The 20,010-nt window shown below is 52.0% G+C and overlaps 1 protein-coding gene across 1 annotated transcript in view; it reads left to right on the top strand.

The window, feature by feature from the left end:
* Window positions 1-5,464: 5,464 nt before the first annotated feature.
* VWC2 (von Willebrand factor C domain containing 2) overlaps window positions 5,465-20,010 on the top strand; it is a 113,004-nt gene continuing 98,458 nt past the window's right edge. Inside the window, exons 1-2 of the mRNA XM_029233963.1 lie at window positions 5,465-5,912; window positions 7,112-7,910. Of these exons, the coding sequence (XP_029089796.1) occupies window positions 7,233-7,910 (678 nt within the window). The 5' untranslated portion in view covers window positions 5,465-5,912; window positions 7,112-7,232. The remainder of the gene's footprint in view (window positions 5,913-7,111; window positions 7,911-20,010) is intronic.

The raw sequence follows: 20,010 nt of genomic DNA on the forward strand, positions 1-20,010 counted from the left end.
CCTGCAGGGCTTCAGTGCGTGACCAAGCACAGTGTGGAGGTCGGGGAGTAGCTGGAGATGCAAGCAAGGTGAGATCCTCAAAGATCACGCTGTCTGCATTCTTCCCTAATTCATCTGATAAACATTTGTCACGGCCCAGCTACATACTGCACAGGCCACAGGAGCTAGGGATACAGGAGTGACTTATGGTAAAGGGGTTGGGGCACGGAAGGTGAGAGGGCTCATTAAGCAAGTATATGCAACACTGTCTTACAGACGCTCAGTAGTGTGGATTTGAAAATAAAAGGCTGTTGGCTGTGTGGGCAGTTTGATGGTGTCAGCCTTGTTCTGCTTTGCAGGTCCAAATCACCACCCCCACCCAGGGAGGACCATAGACATGGACTCCGGAAGGCTCTGTGTGCAACAGGAACGGGAGGAATGGTTAACCTGAGATATGTGATGAATGACATTGACTGACATCCTGTCCATCACACGCTTCCCACACTCTCCCTTTGTCCTTGATTCCTCCTGGTTTATGTGCAAACCACTGACCATTTCCTTCCAGCTGTATCTCAGATTTATGACGCAGACACCGTCCCCCTAAGCTCTGGATGTCTGGATGGGCCCACGTCTGGGGTCGATGCAGAAGTAGTTTGCGGCAAGGAAGCACTTCTTATGATCGTTGTGAGACACATGCTTAATGTTGGAAGCCCAGGGCCTGAGCCCAAGCAGTGTCCCGGGCCAGATTCCCCTTCCTCTGGTGCTGGCGTTGCTCCAGGAGCTGGTGACATCTGGAGAGCCTTGAGATCCCCCAGAGAACTTCAAAGTGCCCTTGGCATACCATGGAAGGGTCAAGAGGCCAGTCAGTTTGGGGCCTGGGGGAGAAGCCATCCCAGGAAGATACATTGCCTGACTCTCCAGCAGACATGTGTGCCACCCACGTGTGCTGTGGGTCCTCCTGGAAATATGCTCTGCCCCGTACTTGGCCTTCTGCTGGGTGGTGCCACGGCCCACTTTGGGGGACCTGGGAGCAGAGTACAAACAAAGCTAGGTCTCTGGTTGTGCCACTGCCCAGTCTGGTCCATGACTCCTGGTTAGACCAGGAGCCAGAGATGCGGTCCTTAGAAAACACACCCCCTCTCAGAAGTGCTCCAGAGTGGACCCCAGGCTCCCTTTATCAACCGAGGAAAACCCTGCCCGGGGTCAGCATGTCACCCAGCACCTGCCAGGCTGCCTCCTTTGGAGCTGTCCAAAAGGAGGAGGAAAACAACCTAAATGGTGTCACCCAAGGCTTTTCTGCCTCGCTCGATGCACACAGAACCTTGCCTCCGAGGGCATGGCATGTGCCAGCAGAAGCCCCCAGTCTTGTGCTATCCTCCTTAGGCCAATCCATGCTGAGGGGCCCGGGTTCCATTAGGACTGTTTTGGAAACTTCTGTATTGGTCCACGTGTATGTGGTCTGGGGGTCTGGGAAGTTAATGCAGTGCAGGCCGTTATAGTATATTCGAAATGGATCCCCGGCCACCTCCTTTCAAGAAACATGCTTTTGCCACTGATTTTAGAAGACTTATCTGTGAGTCATCCTTTCGATTATCTGAACAGATGCTGCTGACTTTGGGCAGAACAGCAGGAGGGATGAGTCCCCGAGGTGCGGTATAATCAGGCAGCCCGTGCAGAGAGCCAGCACGGGAGCAGTAACTCTCCACCCCAGCCGTGGATCAAAGGCTGATCGGGATGGAGCTGTTGCCTCTGCTGACCAGTAGCCCGATCCAGAGCTGAGCTTTAGTTGCCAGCTTGCTCTGTGCACATCACAAAAGGCCACCTGAGCGCCCCAGGTGGCTTCTCTCACTCATCACGTTGAGTTAGTGGTCCGCCTTCTGCCCCACCACAAAAATCCTGCTGACCCTGATTTCAGGTGCGAGTGGCTTTTATTCCCTCTAACCCGGAAAGATGAAGACTTTACAGCTTTTCCTTTTCTCTGGCCCAAGTCCAGAATTCAAGGTAAATGTGCCTTTGCAAAGGTGTGAACTAAATAAAAGCAACCCTTAGGCATTTGACCCGGGCAATCAGGGAACAGCAGGATTTCGTGAGAGGCTGGAGGCTTGGCACTTTCTGCCCCGTCTTTACCTGGAACAGGAGTTTCCAGAAGGCTCTCCTTCCCACAGAAGCCACTCTGCATCCCCTCCCTGTAAGGCTGGCAGCGCTGGCAGCACCCTCCCCGTCCACGGCCAGCCCTGGAGAAGTTCTTCCTGCAGCAACAAGCAGCTCTTCACTCGTGGAGAAAACGCACAGGGCACTTGGCCCCTAGCATCTGCTTTCCAGCCTCCACCAGGCCCTCCGTTTCGCAGCTGTTGTTTTTTTTTTCATCCTCCTAACCTCATCCCATATTTTATCCCACAGTCTCTTTTCTACTCTCAAGCCACAAACACCACCTCTGCCCCTTCGATTCCCACAGACAACCCTGTCTCATCCCCCTGGGGGCAGGGGGCAGACCCAAGTTTCCTGACATCTCCTCCCACTTTATCCTCTGATGTGCCTCCCTTCCCAGGGCACCTGGTCTGACTTTTTCCTCCAAGGAGTTACCTTCCCTGAGTATTGCAGGTATCACTCTGTCCCCGATTCCTTGGCGGACAAAGACTGAGCCCCAGAGTAGGTTGGTCTGGTCTAAACATGTGACCACAAGGACGTCCCCGGAACTGACAGCTCTGGTCACTCCCATCCCCTCTGCCTCTCTGTGCTCTCAGGAGAGCAGGGCCCGGAATGTGAAGTCACGTAGAATCAGCTGGATTGGGAAGCTGGGAGAACCTCATGTCACGTACAGTAAGTCAGGGACAGAGCGCCACCGAGGCAGGGAGCTGTGGCACTGGACCAGAAGCCCTGGAGTTAGAGTGAGGTTCCAGGGTCACCTGGCTCCTGCCCTGTGAGCTGGGACCTCAGCCAACTCACAGCTTCCTTGAGGTGTGGTTCCCCACTGGCAAAATGGCAAACAACAATGGTGTCCCCAAGACCAGGTGTGCTGTGTGAAATAAGTGAGATGCTATGAATGGGCCCAGGACTGTGTGAGGCATAAGCACTGTTCTCCAGGTTTTCCCTCCCCCCCATCCCATCCTCCCTTCCTTCCCTTTTTCTTCTCTCCCTCCCTCCTCATTTGCCTCCTGGGCTGTAAGCACAGGAAGATGAATCAAGCACAGCTCCAGCCCCTCGTTTAATAAGCCACTGTTTCAGAGGTGGGTGCAGACTCCATGGAGCTAAGACACGGTCCGAGGCTACAAGACCTGAAACAGAGACAGAAACAAGCCTTGGTGAAGAGGAGGGTAAATGAGTTATGCCTCAGGGCACCGAAAAGGTGATGAGGAGGCAACTCTGAACTTGGCCTGGAACCCACCTGCCCTGCCTGCTGGGCCTGGGGCTGAGCACAGACTTGCAGACTCAGGGCTTCTGCTGGTTCGTTTAAGACTAATAAAGCAGATTAAAACAGGGCCAGGGGCAGAAACATGCCATAGTCCCAGAGCACTTTGGGGCTCCTACCCACTCAGAGGTTTTTTTCTTCTTCCTTTTAAAGATGAGAAAATAGGGACCCTGAGACAGCAGTTGACTTGTCCGAGATCACAAAACTGGCCCCTAGTGGAGCCCAGTGAGACCCATATCTTACTCCATGACCAGAGATCTTTCTGATGCCACCTCTTACTCTGCAGCCTGAGAAGAATGTAGATAAAAGAAAGGAAGAAAGGAAGGAAGGAAAGAAAGAAGGAAGGAAAGAAGAAAGAGAGAGAGAGAGGGAGCGAGGGATTGGGGGGTGGGGGAGTGGATCAGATTCCCTCGATACCTGCAAAGTCCCTGATACTTCCTTGAATCTCTCAACTAATCAAGGCGGCTTGAGCGTTGTTTGCCACTAAGGACAGAAATCCTTCTAAAATTACTTCTCCCCTCATCTCGTCTGACCTACCACACTGCCTCTTAGAGTCGCTGCCCAAATGAAGAGGTTGGGACACTGGGCAACATGATCAGCCCCTCATTCCGTCAGGCCCCTTCCCGGGGGCCCTACGGTCTCATCCTCAGGGCTCTCCACTGCGCCCACGCGCGCTGGCACAAAGGTTTTCTGATTCAAGGGCCCCGTGATTGAGGTGGGATCGGAAGAGACTTCATGATTCCCTCCATCGGACCCCCAACCGACTTGTCAGCCAGAAGTAGAATCTTCTGTACATACTATTAGTGTTTTATTCTGATTTGTCACATCTACTTGGGGCTATGTCAGTGTAACCTTCTGAGAGTCCTTCTTGTCAAAACAAAAACAAACATGATATGTAATGACTGGGGGGGCCAGGTTGCTCTGTCCCACAGGCAAGTGCAACCGTCTCTTGCCTCGAGGTGACAGCAAGAAAAGGGGGGTAGGGACTGCAAAGGCAGAAGTGCTTAAATCTTTCTGGACATTGAAACCCTCCACCCAAACCTTTTTTTCATTTTTTTGGTTTTTTGTTTTTGTTTTGGTAGATAAGGAGAAGCTTCTTCTCGCCCAGTCTTCCTGTGGCTGGGAGAGGGCCTTTCTGCAGTTCATTTAAATCTGGTCTGTCCACTATCAAGAGGTGGGAGAGAAGAGGAATTGGTCTCAAAGCTCCCACCCCAGCCCAGGGCCTGACCTTGTAGGGGAAAGGTTGTGTGTTTATACATCTGAGCATTTTCAGTGATTCTAAGATGACAGGGTAGGAACCATTGCCTTGGGAATGCACATCTCTATAATAAAAATCCCATTTTAGGGGTTAATGTGAAGTTTCCTTTCCTCCTTTATCCAAGAAAAGTAGCATGTCCATTGCGCAAGATCAAAGCGTAAGACCAAGTCTGAACCACACAGGCCTCTGCTTGACAGCTTAGCATCCCAGCGAAGTTAACCCGAAATGTTTCTCTTCGGTGACAGGAGAGTGTGGGCAGGAAAGGGGGGACATAGGCATCGACCGGGGAGAGATGGGCCGAGAGCCGGAAAGCACGCTGAACGGGTTTTTACGAGTTTCTGAGTCTTACGCGCCTATACCTCCGGGTTTCGGAATGCAAAGAGGAAAAAAAACCCTCCCACAGGCTGCTAAGCTAACACGGCCTTCGAATTCCAAATTGAACACACTTTGGTTCTGGTTTTTCAACAGTCGCAAGACCAAGCCGTCCACGGGGAGGAAAGCCAGAGGGGGCCAATTAGGAAGGAAGAAATTAAAGGGAGGAATAAAGGAAACGAAAAAGCCCAGATGAAAGGTCCAGTGGAGAGTGAGTGACAAGGCCGGAGGATGGCAGCCGGCGGCGGAGGTGGGGAAGCGGCTGCGTTGCAAGCTGACAGGTGGGTCTCGGGCCTGGAAGGGGGCGGGTGGGCGGGAGGCCCTCCAACCCCTGGGCAGCGCCGGCCGCCGCGGCGACGCCTCCCGAACCCGGGCCGCAGAGGAGGGGCGGGGAGCGCGCGGGGCGGGAGGCGGGAGGCGGGCGCGCGGGCTCCCACTCCGGCCTCGGCGCCACTCGCCCGCCGCGCTCCGGGCGTCCCTTCTGCCTCCGACGCGCCGCGGATACCCCAGCCTCCGGCTGCCTGGTACGGGGAGCTCCCCGCGCCTGCCGGAGGAGAGGAGCGAGGCCGAGCCGGGGCGGCCCCGGGGCACGATTTGTCGCGGAGACGCGGGGACCAGACCTGAGGATGAGCGGCGGAGGGCGGCCCGGGCACTGACGCGAGTTGGGGCCACGGCTCCCGGCCGCCGGCGGTGCGATGAGCCTGCCAGCGGAGACGCCCTAGCCGGGTGCACGCGCCGGGCGAAGCGCGCAGGTGGGGCTGCGCTCTCCGCGGTGCGCCCCGCGCCGGGCTCCCGCCGGCCGGAGGATGGGCGCCGGCGCCCCGGGGCCGCGCCCGCCGCTGCTGCCCCAGCGCCCGCCGCGAGCCCCGCGTCCGGCCGGCGCCCTGTGCTCATGTACGTAGGCTGGGCGCCCGCCCCCGGGGGGTGAGGGTCCATGTTGGGTGTCCGCGCCCGGGGCGCCCTTCCGCCTCCCTGCTGCTCGGGAGCAGCCCCCCTAACCCAAGCCCAAGTTTGTACATATGGGTGATCGCCCGGGCTGAAGTCCGCCGGGCCGGGGATGGGGGTGGGCAGAGAGCACGGACGACCCGAGCCTGCTTGAGGGGGGTGGGGATGAGGGGGAGGAAGCCACCCGGAGGCGCTCTGAACGGGGGGGCGAGGGGAGTTGGAGGGCTTGGTGGAGAGAGGCTGGGTGGCCAGCATGCTGCGGCGTCTAGGGTTCCATCGGCATAAAGTTTGGGAACCAGAGAGGCTTTCGGAGACAGGCAGAGTGAAGGGGGCTCGCCCCGCCCGCCATCCCCGGCCTCCTCCACCGCACACCCTAGTGCTGCCGGGTCCCCCTGCTCCACCGCCACGACCCCTCCCGAGTCAAAGAAATTAGGCGACTGCGCGTTGCGGCCCACGCAGGGGTCTCTGGTCTGCGCCCCGAGTCGCTGAGCGGCTGCTGGGGTGCTGTTGGAGAAGCCACAGCCTCCCAAAGCCCCGACCCGCAACCGGGAACGGGGGTTGGGCTGGGGGACAGTCACGGACCTTTTTCTGGGCAACCGGGCCTCGGGCGGAGGGCGGGGAAGGGGCGTCTGCGCCCCGCACTGGTGGCGTTTGCAAAGTTGTTAGGATGAGTCACCGGGTCCTGGGAGCTTTCTTACCCCCTCGCGCCCTTCTTCCCCAAACACCCTCGGGCAAGCGAGGAAGGGTTTCCCTCTTATTTTCCTGCAGGGCCGTCAGCGCCCGCTCCAGTGCGGAATTCTCCACTGAGTCGCCTTTAGGGAAGTGTGGCCGGGACCCGGAGAGGGCGCCGGGCTCCGGAGTTCTGTGGCTCCATCCGAGCCTTGCAGGGGGCGCGGGCCCCGCTAGCTGCATCCCCGCTGCTCCGCCACCCGCTAATCAAGAAGACACGGGGAACATTGCGGGCCGGTGTTTTTCTGGGACTCGCTTCCGTGTCCGTGTCCACAGTCTGGGATGTGTAGGACCCCGGGCCGTGCCCCGGCGCCGGGCATGCCGCCCCTGCCCTCGGGGTCCGGCGCGTCCATTTCGGGAGCCGCCGGGCCGGGCGCGCGCGGGCCTCGGGGCTCAGCTGTGCTGCTTTCTCTCCGCAGGGACGGCGGCTCCAGACTGGCGGCGGCGCGCCCCCGGGCTGTGAATGCGACTCGCCCCTCGACCTCGCTCCCCGCCCGCCCGGCCGCCGGGACGCGGTAGGGGTTGCCCAGCTCCACTGCGATGGCAGTTGGCGCGCTGTCCAGTTCCCTCCTGCTCACCTGCTGCCTGATGGTGGCTCTGTGCAGCCCGAGCATCCCGCTGGAGAAGCTGGCCCAGGCGCCCGAGCGGCCGGGCCAGGAGAAGCGCGAGCACGCGTCTCGGGACGGCCCGGGCCGGGTGAGCGAGCTCGGGCGCCCGGCGAGGGACGAGGGCGGCGGCGGCCGGGACTGGAAGGGCAAGGGCGGCCGCGGGCTGGCCGGCCGGGAGGCGTGGAGCAGGCAGAAACAGTCCTGGGCCGCCCAGGGCGGGGGCGCCGGGGCCGGGGACCTGCAGGGGCGGCCCCGCGGGGACACCCCACACGAAGAGCCCCCGGCCGCCGCCGCCCAGGACGCGGCGGGCCCAGACCCAGAGCCCACGCCCGAGCTGCCGGAGGAGTACGCGTACCCGGACTACCGGGGGAAGGGCTGCGTGGACGAGAGCGGCTTCGTGTACGCGATCGGGGAGAAGTTCGCGCCGGGCCCCTCGGCCTGCCCATGCCTGTGCACCGAGGAGGGGCCGCTGTGCGCGCAGCCCGAGTGCCCGCGGCTGCACCCACGCTGCATCCATGTCGACACGAGCCAGTGCTGTCCGCAGTGCAAGGAGAGGAAGAATTACTGCGAGTTCCGGGGCAAGACCTACCAGACCCTGGAGGAATTCGTGGTAAGAGGCGAGCGCCCGGGCGACTTTGCCCGTCCCAGGAGAGGGTGAACCGGCTCTGAGTCCCCACTTTGGAGAAGAGGCGCTCTGTGGTTCTCAGAGGTGGGCGGCGCTGTGCCCGCGTCCCCTCAGCACGACCCCTCTTTTTCAGTGCTGAGGTAATTTTTGAAAGCCGTGTGCCCAGTCCACGTGCATTCGCTCGGTCTTCACGATAAAAGGGTTTCCTTAGAGTGAAGCCCGTGGCCCTAAGGCGAACAGACCGAGCAAAATCACTGGCTGTACTTTTAACCTTAATTGGCTGCTCCTGAGTTAAAAGTGTTGCTGCCGAAATGCTCGCCCTGTTTTCAAACACAGGGTAATTTACCCTGCTGTTTGGGATGTGTTCTTGAGCTAATAGCTCATTAAGGGAGACTGTACATATAAATAAGCCGTTTCCCTAGATTATGTGCTGGGTATCAGGCAGATGTTCTAGAAATTAAAAGAAAAAAATGCTTGCTCAATGGATGCCAAAACAAAGTCGACAGCAAAAACAACAAGTCCAGGTTACAGTTAAAAATGGTTTTATTTTAGGTGAGTACTGGTAATAATATTAGTAGCGCTATTTCCTGAATGCCTAGTGTATGTTAGGCTCCAGGCTGCATTTCTCACCTGTATTAACTTAGTTAAACCTCAAACCATGCAATAAAGTAGATTATTATCTACTATCTCCAGCTGATAAAGAAGAGGAAACTGAGACACAGAATATTTCTAAAAGGTGTCGAAGGCAACACAGCTGTTAAGAAGCAGATTCATGTGTCAAGCACGCTTTTACCCCCTACACTCTTATTTGAACCAAAAGCCCAGCCCCACAGGGGCACTGGCGTGGATGGAGATGCCATCCAGTGCTTGTGCTGGCCGGGGGGGTGAACTCCCCCCGAAAGCCCTGCTTCTTCAGTACCGAGCCTGGGAGACAACTGCACGGCTGCTCAGTCATTCCAGTCCCCCATGGTCAGCTCAGTCCAACTGGACTTGGCCAGTTGACTTGGCATGCCAGAGGTTTCCCGGGCAGCAGAGGGCATCCTGGCACCTCCAGCCCCCAAAGCTGAACAAGGAGGCAGGTGCGAAGGAATCCTTCAGGGTGCCCAGACCATAGCCTCTGAGATCTGCAAGTTGAGAATGTGCCCAGGATGTGACAGCGTGTAGTGAGTTTTAGGAATGAATTCCTGAGTGTTGTAGAAATATTAATATAAAGCCGAGAAGGACAGATCTATAGGTAATGTACAAAGTGTGGAGATGCTGGGATTTGGTTAGAAAAGATGAGTTTGCATTCTGGTTTTGCCACTAATGGGCTGCATGATGGGAACAAAGCACATCTCCCCTCTGGCTTTCTTTTTCCTCATCTCTAAGGTAAGGGCCCGAAATTCCTTAAGGCTCCTTGGAGTTCTAACAACCTGACACCCAGGGTTTATCTCCAGGCAAACCTGTTTAAGACAGTTCTTGGCTTCAGCCCTTTGGAGAGACAGACAACCTTGATGAGAACCTGCTAGGAACCAGGCCCTGGCCATACTACAGAAGTAAGTCTGGAACCCTGCCCTCAGAATGCTCCTGGAGGACTGGGGAGCCGGGCAGATGCCTCCCCAGATGTTCTGGGGTGCAGCCCGGAAGTGCATAAGTAATACTGGCCATGGGAGCTGGTGGAGCCCAGAGGAGGGGCCTTCCCTGTTGGCCTGGGATGGGGCTGTAGCCAAACGATTCTCTGGAGTTTTAGATTCATAGGAAAATCTAAGTGTTACAAGATCAAAGACGAGGGATTAGTTTTTAATTAATACCATTTATTGTTTGCACTGTGTGTAGTTCCATAGTCGTTTCTTATAGGTGTCCATGAGGTAGGATGAGGAATTACTAGCATTTTGATCTCAAAAGCCCAAACGCATCCCAGAGCAGCCATCACAGGTAGAAGGAAGAATTCAAACTTCTGTTCTGTTATTCATTGCTAAGTGCTGGATGCCGTGAAGCTGCCTGTGTGTATGGGGGTGGGAGATCGTTTTTTTGTTTGTTTGTTTGTTTTGTTTTTTTAACATCTTTATTGGAGTATAATTGCTTTACCGTGGTGTGTTAGTTTCTGCTTTATAACAAAGTGAATCAGCTATACATATACATATATCCCCATATCTCTTCCCTCTTGCGTCTCCCTCCCTCCCACCCTCCCTATCCCACCCCTCTAGGTGGTCACAAAGCACAGAGCTGATCTCCCTGTGCTATGCGGCTGCTTCCCACAAGCTATCAGTTTTACATTTGGTAGTGTATATACGTAAATGCCTTGTATTGTATTCCTGTTTTCAAAAATTGGTGCATAAGTAGAATGTGTTTCCCACTCTGAGATGGGAGATGATAGCAACTAAAGGGAGATTGGAAAGATTATAATCTCAGTAAGAATTAAAATACCAATAAAGCTATTTTTAAAGTATTAAGCGCATCTTTCATCTTCAAGTGATCCTTTGTTCTTAACTTTCATCCAGTCATTACCAGATGCTAGGATGACACTGTGCACAGCTGCTATAAAATTTTCATTATATGCCTGCTCCTATGATAGGTACAACTGCATAACGATTGCATTGTATATATCATGCTTGTTCATTCTGTTAGTATCAGGAACGCTCGTAAGGCATTTCCCTAACTTAGTGTGGCTTTGTGCAAGTTTCATTCCATGAACAAAAGAGGGTGCGGTGCTTTCTGGGAGCGTTGGAAGGATAAACATAGAGGGGTATATGGTCAGCTGTGAGTCCAGGGATTTGTGGGGCACAGCTGCTCTTGTAGCTGCTCTGGGTCCTCCAGGCTTCCAGGAGACCCATGAAGGCCTGCAGTTTGCACAGCACACAGTACATGGAAGACAGGAAAGGAACGCATTTTACATCTGAAGCGCTTTGCGCTTCTCTGAAAAAAATGTAATTCAGTGGAGGTTGTGGTGCCATAGGGTCATGTCTGGAGCGCTCCCGATCATGGCCAGGTCAGGGGAGGTGAAAGGCAGGCTGGTTCTGGGCCTCTTTCCTTGGGAGGCACACAGGCGCTTTCTGTTCTCTGGTTTCCGAGAGAGAGTCGGTTACTGAGGGAGGCTGGGAGCTCGTGGTGGGTGCCTGAGAAGGTGGAACCCCGGATCCTTGTGCCTGTGATGCTATTGCGCACGTGTTCCGGACAGAGCATGTCTCTTCCCTGCCCTCTCGTGCTCCTCTCTCCTGGGTATGTGTCTGCAGTCCCTGTGCCCGGTGCACAGTGAGGCCAAACAAACCGAAACGTCAGAGTTCGGAGCCGAGAAAGGTTTATTTATCACAGGGCCACGCCAGGAGAATGGCTGACTCATGCTCCAAAGACCCAGTGGGTTTCAGGGAAGAAGGTTTTATAGACAAAACCTGGGGGGCGGGATTCAGGGTGTGTAACCCTCCTCTGATTGGTTGGTGGTGAAGTCACAGGGCGGTGCTCCAGGGATCTGTGCTCAGCCTGAAGTCACCATCCTCCACCGGGATGGGGGCCTTAGTTCCTGCAGAAGAGCTCAGGGATATGTATCAGATATCTGTGCCCATCCCTCAGGAGGAACTGGGACCCTCCCACATCCTGCCCCTGTTTCCTTCTGCATTTCCTCACTCCCCTAATTAGTGACCATTTGAATCTGCCCTTTGGAACTCAGGGAAGGTCTTGGAGGCAGAAACCTTTTTCCTACAAACAAGAAATAGAAAGCACAGAAAGGCTTTTGTATTTGGGAGGGCCCCACAGGGTCCTGCTGGGTTTCACTCTCTGCCCAGTTTTCTCTGTACTTCAGTCCTGTCTTTCCCCTTCTCACCAAGGCTCTTTACCCCATTCAAATTCCCATTCCTTACAGCCTGGTTGATCTCAGGCAGATGTCAGCAGAAGACCTTCAGTGAAATACTGTTAAGCTGCTAATAACAATTAGAGTAATACCCTCATCCCTCCAGGGGTGTTTGCAGTTTAATTTGTATATTCAAATAAAAACATAGTTACCAGTAGAATGTCCTCCACTGCCTCTGAAATTATACCAGGTGTCCTGTTCTTACACCAGCAGGCCTCCAACTTTGAGTAAGGAAGCTGGTCTATTCGTTTATAATTTTTATACACGAATGCTATTTCACGTGCTCTCTTGCTTCCTGGGGCAAGCCATTTGTATGACAAAGTACCACAGACCTGGTGGCTTAAACAATAGAAACTTATAGCTTCACAGCCCTGGAGGCTGGAAGTCTGAGATCAAGGGGTGGGCAGGGCTGATTCCTCCTGAGGCCTCTCTCCTTAGCATGTAGAGGACCGCCTTCTCCCCGTGTCCTCACATGGTCGGCCCTCTGTGCATGTCTGTGTCCTGATCTCCTCTTCCTATAAGGACACCACTCATATTGGATTAGGGCCAACACATATGACCTCATTTAACCTTAATTACCTCTGTAAAGACCTTGTCTCTAAATACAGTCACGTTCTGAGGTATTGGGTTTAGGACTGCAACATCTGAGTTTGAGAGGGGACACAATGCAACCTGTAACATAGGGTCAGTGACCAGAGTTGACCTCGTAGGCCTGGGTCCAAGGAGGTGTAGGGAATGCAGTGGGGCAAGGATGCATCAGCAAGTATGACTGGAAGAAAGAATTAGTAGAGAAGGCACAGAATGATGGGTAATACACGGGATGCCTTATAAACATAATTAAGCCGCCCACCCAGATTTTGGTGATTTAGTGTCTATTCCATTCTGAGCTCCACTTCAGGAATTACTGTGCTACTTACTTACGTCAGTGGGTCCTTGTATCATACGTATGAGGGCCTCACTTTTAAATTTGCCCCTGAGAGCTACCATACATGCCAGCAGCAAGTCAAATTTGAAATTCGTTAGTTAAAACACGATTCCATTTCGAGCAACAAAAGAACTTGTTCCCCTCCTGGGAATCCTGATTTCTGGGGAACTGTGAAGACAGAAACAGGGTCTGCAAGCTTGTTTCCGTGTTTTGTAGAACCTAACAGAATGCATGCGACTCCCTGAGATGCAGGAGAACTGAAATTTCACTTTGCTTTTGGTTGGGATGATATCAGTTCTGTGTGTCCACGTTGGTTACCGTAGCCGATCAGGTCTGACTGGCAATTGTATTAAGTCTTAGAAGAAAAAGAGAAAATGAATTATTGATACGTGTTGCTTGCTGGGCTGTCTTGCAAAGCATGGGGACTGTTGGACAGAAGATCAGTGAACGAGGTAGTCACAGGTGAGATGACCCAGGACCACTGAGTCACAAGCCTCTCCTGGGGCCTCAGCAGCCGACTTGTTGCAAAATCTCCTTTCTCGGAGTTTATTAATGAAAAACAACTTACATGAAATTTGGAATCAAAAGCTCCATCTCAATAGATCTCTACTGCAATTATGAGCAAGTGCCAATAAAGAGAAAGACACAATCTCCATATTTTTCAGTCTAATAGTATTTATATTCTTTTGACTGATGTTACTTAGACCAAAACAACACCATTATTATTTTCCTTCGCCGAGGAACATGAACTAAGGTTGTGTAAAGTCGATGTTCTTTCCTGTAAGTCAGTTTCATGTGCGCGCTATTGCTACGACTGAATTTGTTTTGGCTTCTAGGAAGATTTGGCAAATTCTGAACTTCTTAGTTTCTGCCCTTCTGTTCAATGCCATTTAAATGTTAACTTTTTTTTTTAAAGAAAGGAGAGTACATATGGTTTCCCTAGACCTTTCAGATGTGTCCCTAACTCAGGTAGGGGAAACCTAACGTGAATGACCACGCTTTTACATGCTCCGTGCAGTACTTTATTTGCGCGTATGAGACAAATGCTATAAAAGTTCCTACAGGACATTTGGTCCTATCCAAAACTTCCATAAAACCTCTGGTCCATAAGATATTCCATCTCTGCCAAAAGGTCCTTGATATTTGCAAGACCATTTTGTCCGGTCCAAAACTTACATAAGATATTTGGTCCATAGCAGAAGGTCTTTGTAGCAACATGGATGGATCTAGAGATGATCATACTAAGTGAGGTAAAACAGGCGGAGAAAGACAAATGTCATATTATATTGCTTATATGTGGAATACAAAAAAAGATACAAATGAACTTTTTACAAACGAGAAATAGACTCACAGACATAGAAAACAAATTTATGCTTACCAAAGGGGAAAGCAGGGGGAGAGATAAATTAAGAGTTTGAGATTAACACACACACACCACTATATATAAAATAGATAATCAACAACCACCTACTGTATAGCACAGGGAACTGTATTCATATCTTGTAAAAACTGTAATGGAAAAGAATCTGAAAAATTATATATACTAATATAATATAATACTGAAACACTTTGCCGTGCACCAGAAACTACCACAGCATTGTAAGTCAACTATACGTAACAAAAAAAGAGGAAAGGTCCTTGATATTTGGTCTTGTCCAAAGCCATTTGGCATGGACTCTCTGGATAGGACCGAATTTCGAGGACCTTTGGCTGTGGACCAAATGTCTTATGGAAGTTTTAGACAGGACCAATATCTGCTAACCTAAATGTTTAGTCTTGTATGTTGGGAAGAAGGAAACCAACATTCATCCATTGCTTATATGTTTTATATGTTGGGTGGGGGCAGGGTTTACACAATAGACTGATGAGCTGGTGGTATTTTTTTTTTTTTTTAAAGGACAGAAAACTAAGGTTCAAAACAGTTAAGTAACTTGACTGAAGTCATCAAGCTCGTGATGGGGGAGCCAGGATTTGAGTCCTGGTCTGTTGGACACTTCCTTCCAGCTCTGCCTCTTTACCTTCCTGATCCCGTGGGGATGGAGGGGCATTTTGTGTGTGGCTGGGACTGCACAGAGTCCTTACCCTCTGAAGACGTGAGCTTGTGTTCTGGTTCATCCCTGTGCCCGTGGGCAACACTCAGAACCTCCTTATTAGCTGGCGGGAAAACGTGGAGAGGATGCTGTCTCTCACATTATAAGAAGGAAATGAGAGATATGAGAACCTGCAGAGCTCTGCACAAACAGCAGAACAAAAGCCTGCTGCACTTGTGGCCTGGGGAGTTGTGCATCTCAGGGGCGGTCCTGCCCCAGCATGGCACTTGGTCACCAGCAAGATGGCCTGTGAATTTCCTCACCATCAGAGAGTGACTCTAGGGTGCTGTGTGTGCCCAGAAGTATTTCCTTCTCAGATCTGATAAGTCCCAACAGAAAGCTCATGCTTGCATTTATTTATTAAAAAATACTTTTTTGGATAAATATTTGCAGGCATTGGGCTACATCCTGGATATACAGTGACAAACCGTCAGGTCCCTCCGCTCAAGGGGCAGTGACCCTATAGAGAGTGATGTGCCCAGAGGTTGGTCAGGTGGGGTCGTGGTCTGCAGGGTAGGCAGGTGGAGGCCCCTCACCTAGATCTCAGTGCTGTTAATGCTTTGTGTTTAAATGACAGAGGAAGAAGGATCCTGGGGCAGCTTTCTAGGGAAAAGACCAGAGCCTGTTTCAGACAGCGTAGTTGTGAGATTGAGTAAAGGATACGGTTTTCCGCTCAAGTCTGCATCCCCTGTAGCCGTCCTTCATGGCAGGGTTCTGATTATGTAGCCAGAAATCCTTCTTGCTGCTTATCTGTTCCAAGGCTGAGATCCTGCCAGCTGGATCTCACTTCTCCTTCTATTTCTGTCGGGCACTGGGGTGCGTCCAGGACAGAGGGTGCCTTTCGAGGCATCTGCCCGTGGCCCTGCGAGCTCTCTGGGAAGCCCTAGGCCTGTGGAAATGCATAGCAATGGAAAATTAAGATGCCGTGTGGCTCTGTGCATTTCCCCTCATGGCAGAAATGATTTTACCTGGGAATATGGAAGACTCATAGGCTGAAAACCCACTGTTTAGAAAACTCATGAAATCCTGGATCTCATATAATAAAACACATCTTCTCAAAAGCACAGCAGGAATGGCAAAAAATAAGAGAAATTAGTCCATAGAGGTGGATGTATGAAACCAGAGAGGAAAGTCAGTCGTCCTAGGGTGTCCACTGATGCCCGGGGCCTGGACCCTTGGTACTCGAGGCCAGGCTGGGCCACGTCACAAGTCCAGGGCCCCAGGTAGGGAGAGTCAGATCAGGGTACCTCTCATAAAAGCAGACTCCCCGGAAGAGCCTGTCCTGCAAGAGGTCAGTGTAGACACACCCCCTGGATGGCCTCAGCACTGGGCAGAGCTGGAGGCTTCCCTCTCAGCAGTTGCACATGCCCTGCTGTGGATGTGGAGCCCCTAGTCATGCTTCCCTGAGTGCTCTGGATAATCCATGTGGAATATTTTTATTTAAAGTGGTCCCAGGCTGGCAGGGCCCACAGGTATCTGACAAAGGCAAACACTCTCCAGCCGCAGAGAATCCCCACATATAAGGTTCCAAGGAATGTGATGTCAAAATAACAATTCCACACAAGAGGAAAGAGCATCAGAAACCAGAGTCAGCCGAGACAAATGCAGTCAGATCAGACCCAGATGTTGGGATACAAACGAGAATATTTTTTTATGCACAGAGAAATCAATGCGGGAATCGAGTGGATGGGTAAACCACATCCGTATATACCAAGTACTTGCCAGCTTTGGAAAGGAATCACATAGAGCCTGTATAAAGGAATGCTACAGTAATTGGAACTAATCTTCTAGGGGAGGATTTGACAGGATGATGGTTGCAGGTTGTGAGATAAGTTAGTGAATCTGGGGGTAGATTTGAAGAAGTTGCCCAGAATGAAACACAGGTGCACGGGTGGAACATAGGAAGGAAATGTTTTGGTACATGGAGGATAGAGAAAGAAGGTCTAACATACATCCAGTTAGAATTTTGAAAGAAGTAGCAGAGAATGTGGAGAAGATGAAGCGATAGTGCCGGAGACTTTCTAGTTGAAAGACCCCTATTTCCTGATTCAGGAATCCCAGTGAATCTAAAAAAAGATATATGTACGTGTGTGTATATATATCACACACACATATATTAAGTATATATAAAATATTTATGTATATATATACATATATGTATATGTATAAAACCACACCTAGTGAGACTGCAGAACACCAGAGAGAAAGGAAACATTTTAAGAGGGATCACAGAGCAAAGACTTTATCTGCAAAATAACAGTAACTAGGCTGACCACTGACATCCCGTCAAGAATAGAAAATTTCCGCCAGGATTTCCCTGGTGGTCCAGTGGTTAAGAGTCTGTGCTCCCACTGCAGGGGCCATGGGTTCAATCCCTGGTCAGGGAATTAAGATCCTGCAAACCACATGGCGCAGCCTAGAAAAAAGGAATAGAAAACCCAGAGCTGTAGAAGAACATCTTTAAAGAACAAAGAGAAAATTAGCATGAATTCAATTGATGTACCTGGCAAAACTATCTTTCAGGAATGAGCCTGAACAAAAATATTTTTCAACAAAAATAGAGTGCATACAACCAAAAAACCTTTACTAAAAAGAAGTTCCAGATGCAATCTAAAGGTTGAAATCCAGGAAGCAAAACAGGATCCCAGAAGCAGAGGCACAGAGTTAAGAAAGAAGGGATCGGGCTTCCCTGGTGGCGCAGTGGTTGAGAGTCCGCCTGCCGATGCAGGGGACACGGGTTCGTGCCCTGGTCCGGGAAGATCCCACATGCCGCGGAGCGGCTGGGCCCGTGAGCCATGGCCGCTGAGCCTGCGCCTCTGGAGCCTGTGCTCCGCAACAGGAGAGGCCACAACAGTGAGAGGCCCGCGTACAGCAAAAAAAAAAAAAAAAGGAAAGAAAGAAGGGATCAAAACCCATCCTTCACTAAATTGCAGATCAGTAGTTCTCAACTGGGGTCCACATTGTCCCTACGAGGGAGCTTTGGCCACATGTGGAAGCGTTTGTGGTTGTCATAACTGGGGTGGGCAGATGTTACTGACGTCTGGTGGGCGGAGGCCAGACAGGCTGCTGGAATCCTACAGGGTCCAGAACAGCCCAACAACCAATATCAAGGGTGCTGGGGCTGAGAACCCCGACTGCCTATTACAAAAGCGAGGGTCTCCAGGGTGGTGACAGCTGAGCTGGTGGTGGGGCTGATGTTCCCGTGCCTTGCAGGGGTTGGTGTGTCCTGCACTGAATTTTGAGCTGTGAAATTTATCCTTAAACAGGAGATGCCATTAAATACAACTTTTAAATGTTCTTGGAAAAAAATGATCGCTGGGGAGCTGGTGCAGCTTGAGGCCAAATTCTGAAATAGGTGAACATTTTCAAAGGCTCCTTCTGTCATCCAGGGCTACAGGTCACAGGTGGCACCAAGCTCCAGTAGGCCATGGCCAACTGTTCTGCCCTTCCTGGAAGAAAATTCAGACCACTTCTAAGTGGTATGCCCCCTGCTCCCGAAGCACCTCAGAAATAAATACTAACATACACCGTACCAGACAGGTTGGCGCTTCTGTATCATGTCTTTGCTTTTGTCAGAGGTTGACATGCTACACTCGTTTATATCTATCTCCCTGGTCCAACTTTCAAAACAGTTTCTTACTTACATTTTACTTTTAAATTTCATGCATTTTTTGAAAAAGTATCTCAATATTTTCGTTTCAGAAGGCTTGAAACAAAATACGCAATTAGTTTCAAGCAAGCCAGGACTCATATTTATTCATTCCTGTTAAGGTGTCAGGAGCCGTAGCTCTGTCCCCGGTCACGCTCTCTCATTGTTGACAGTTATGTTCTGGGGGCACAGGGCCCTTGGCCAGTGGACGGCTGTCACTGTGGCACCTTTCTCCCCTGGGGCCGCAGTGCAGGGAGTCCCCAGCTGGCCAGGATGCTGGCAGTCCCTTCCCACATGGAACAAGGCCCCCCTGAGCACCTTTGCCTCAATCGGCTGGTAGTTCAGCCATGTCACACTTGGCAGAAATGTCAGGGAGTGTGGGGTAGGAAAAGAAAGAATTCTGACAAGGCTGCTGCCTTTCCCTGGGCCTGTGAAGAACAAGGGATGCTGGTGGCCTGAGGGATAAACTGTGCTGTGATGTCAACCCCTCAGCTCAGGTCACCTCCTGCAGCAGAGTCCCCTCTGGCCTCCTGTGCCCTCCAGGGAGTCAAAGAGATAAGCTCATCTTGCTCTAGGGTGACAGGATGCAGCAGCTGACACAACTGAGTGCTCGGCTCTCAGGGGTGCATCTGAGCTCAGAGATGGATCCCTTTCTTGTGAGTGAGCCCCACAGTCTCTTAAACCCCCGTGGAAAGGGACCTCATTAACTGGAGAAACCGCTGGGCTGGCCTGTTGTAATATCAGGATGCTTTGGAAGAGGCTCAGCTTCAAGGGGAAGTGCAGGGGCCAAAGGTGTGAGCCGAGGATGCCCGTGCCCCGTTCTCCCGCCCTGGTCCAGCACTTGCTGGGTGATTGGCAGCTGAGGCAGGCTGATGGGAGCCAGGCTCCGACCTCAGATGTGTCCAGGTGGCCACGTCCTAATTGGCGATGGTGAGCCTTGTTCCTGGAGCTGGGTCAGCTGTCCTCTGGTTAGCACAATTTTGTGTGCCCGACGCACAGTGAGGCCACGCACTGAAACGTCGGAGTTTGGAGCAGAGAAAGGTTTATTGCAGGGCCATGCAAGGAGACTGGTGGCTCATGCCGTAAAAAGCCCCGAGCTCCCCGAAGCGTTTCGGCAAACCGTTTTAAAAGCCAGGTGAGGGAGTGGGGCAGGTAGTAGGGTACGTGATCAGCTCCTGCCCAATTCTCAGATTAGCTGATGGTGCGGGAACAGGGCAGGGTCACAGGGGTTAACATTATCAGTCCTTAGGCTCCAGGAGGCCTGGGGCTATGGGCTCATGGTCATCAAGTAGTTAACATCTACCATTTGGTGAGGGTTTTAGCATCTGCAAAACAACTCAGGAAATGTGCATCAGATACTGTTACCTGAGTACTTCAGAGAGGCCCCATGGCAGAGGACATGGGGAGGGGTCTGTCCTGGGGACAGACAGACCCATTGGGTCCTGCTCAGTTACACTCTGGTCACCTGCACTGCTCCCTGCTTAGCGTTTGAACGATATTACTGCCATCTCAAAAGAATGATGAAAGGGAGCAGCATGGTTTTGTTTTCTTTGTGTGTGTGTGTGTGTGTGTGTGTGTGTGTGTGTGTGTGTGTGTGT

Source organism: Monodon monoceros, unplaced genomic scaffold (genome assembly GCF_005190385.1).
Source record: "Monodon monoceros isolate NGI ecotype Baffin Bay Population unplaced genomic scaffold, NGI_Narwhal_1 Super_Scaffold_2, whole genome shotgun sequence".
NCBI classification, from domain to species: Eukaryota; Metazoa; Chordata; class Mammalia; order Artiodactyla; family Monodontidae; genus Monodon; species Monodon monoceros.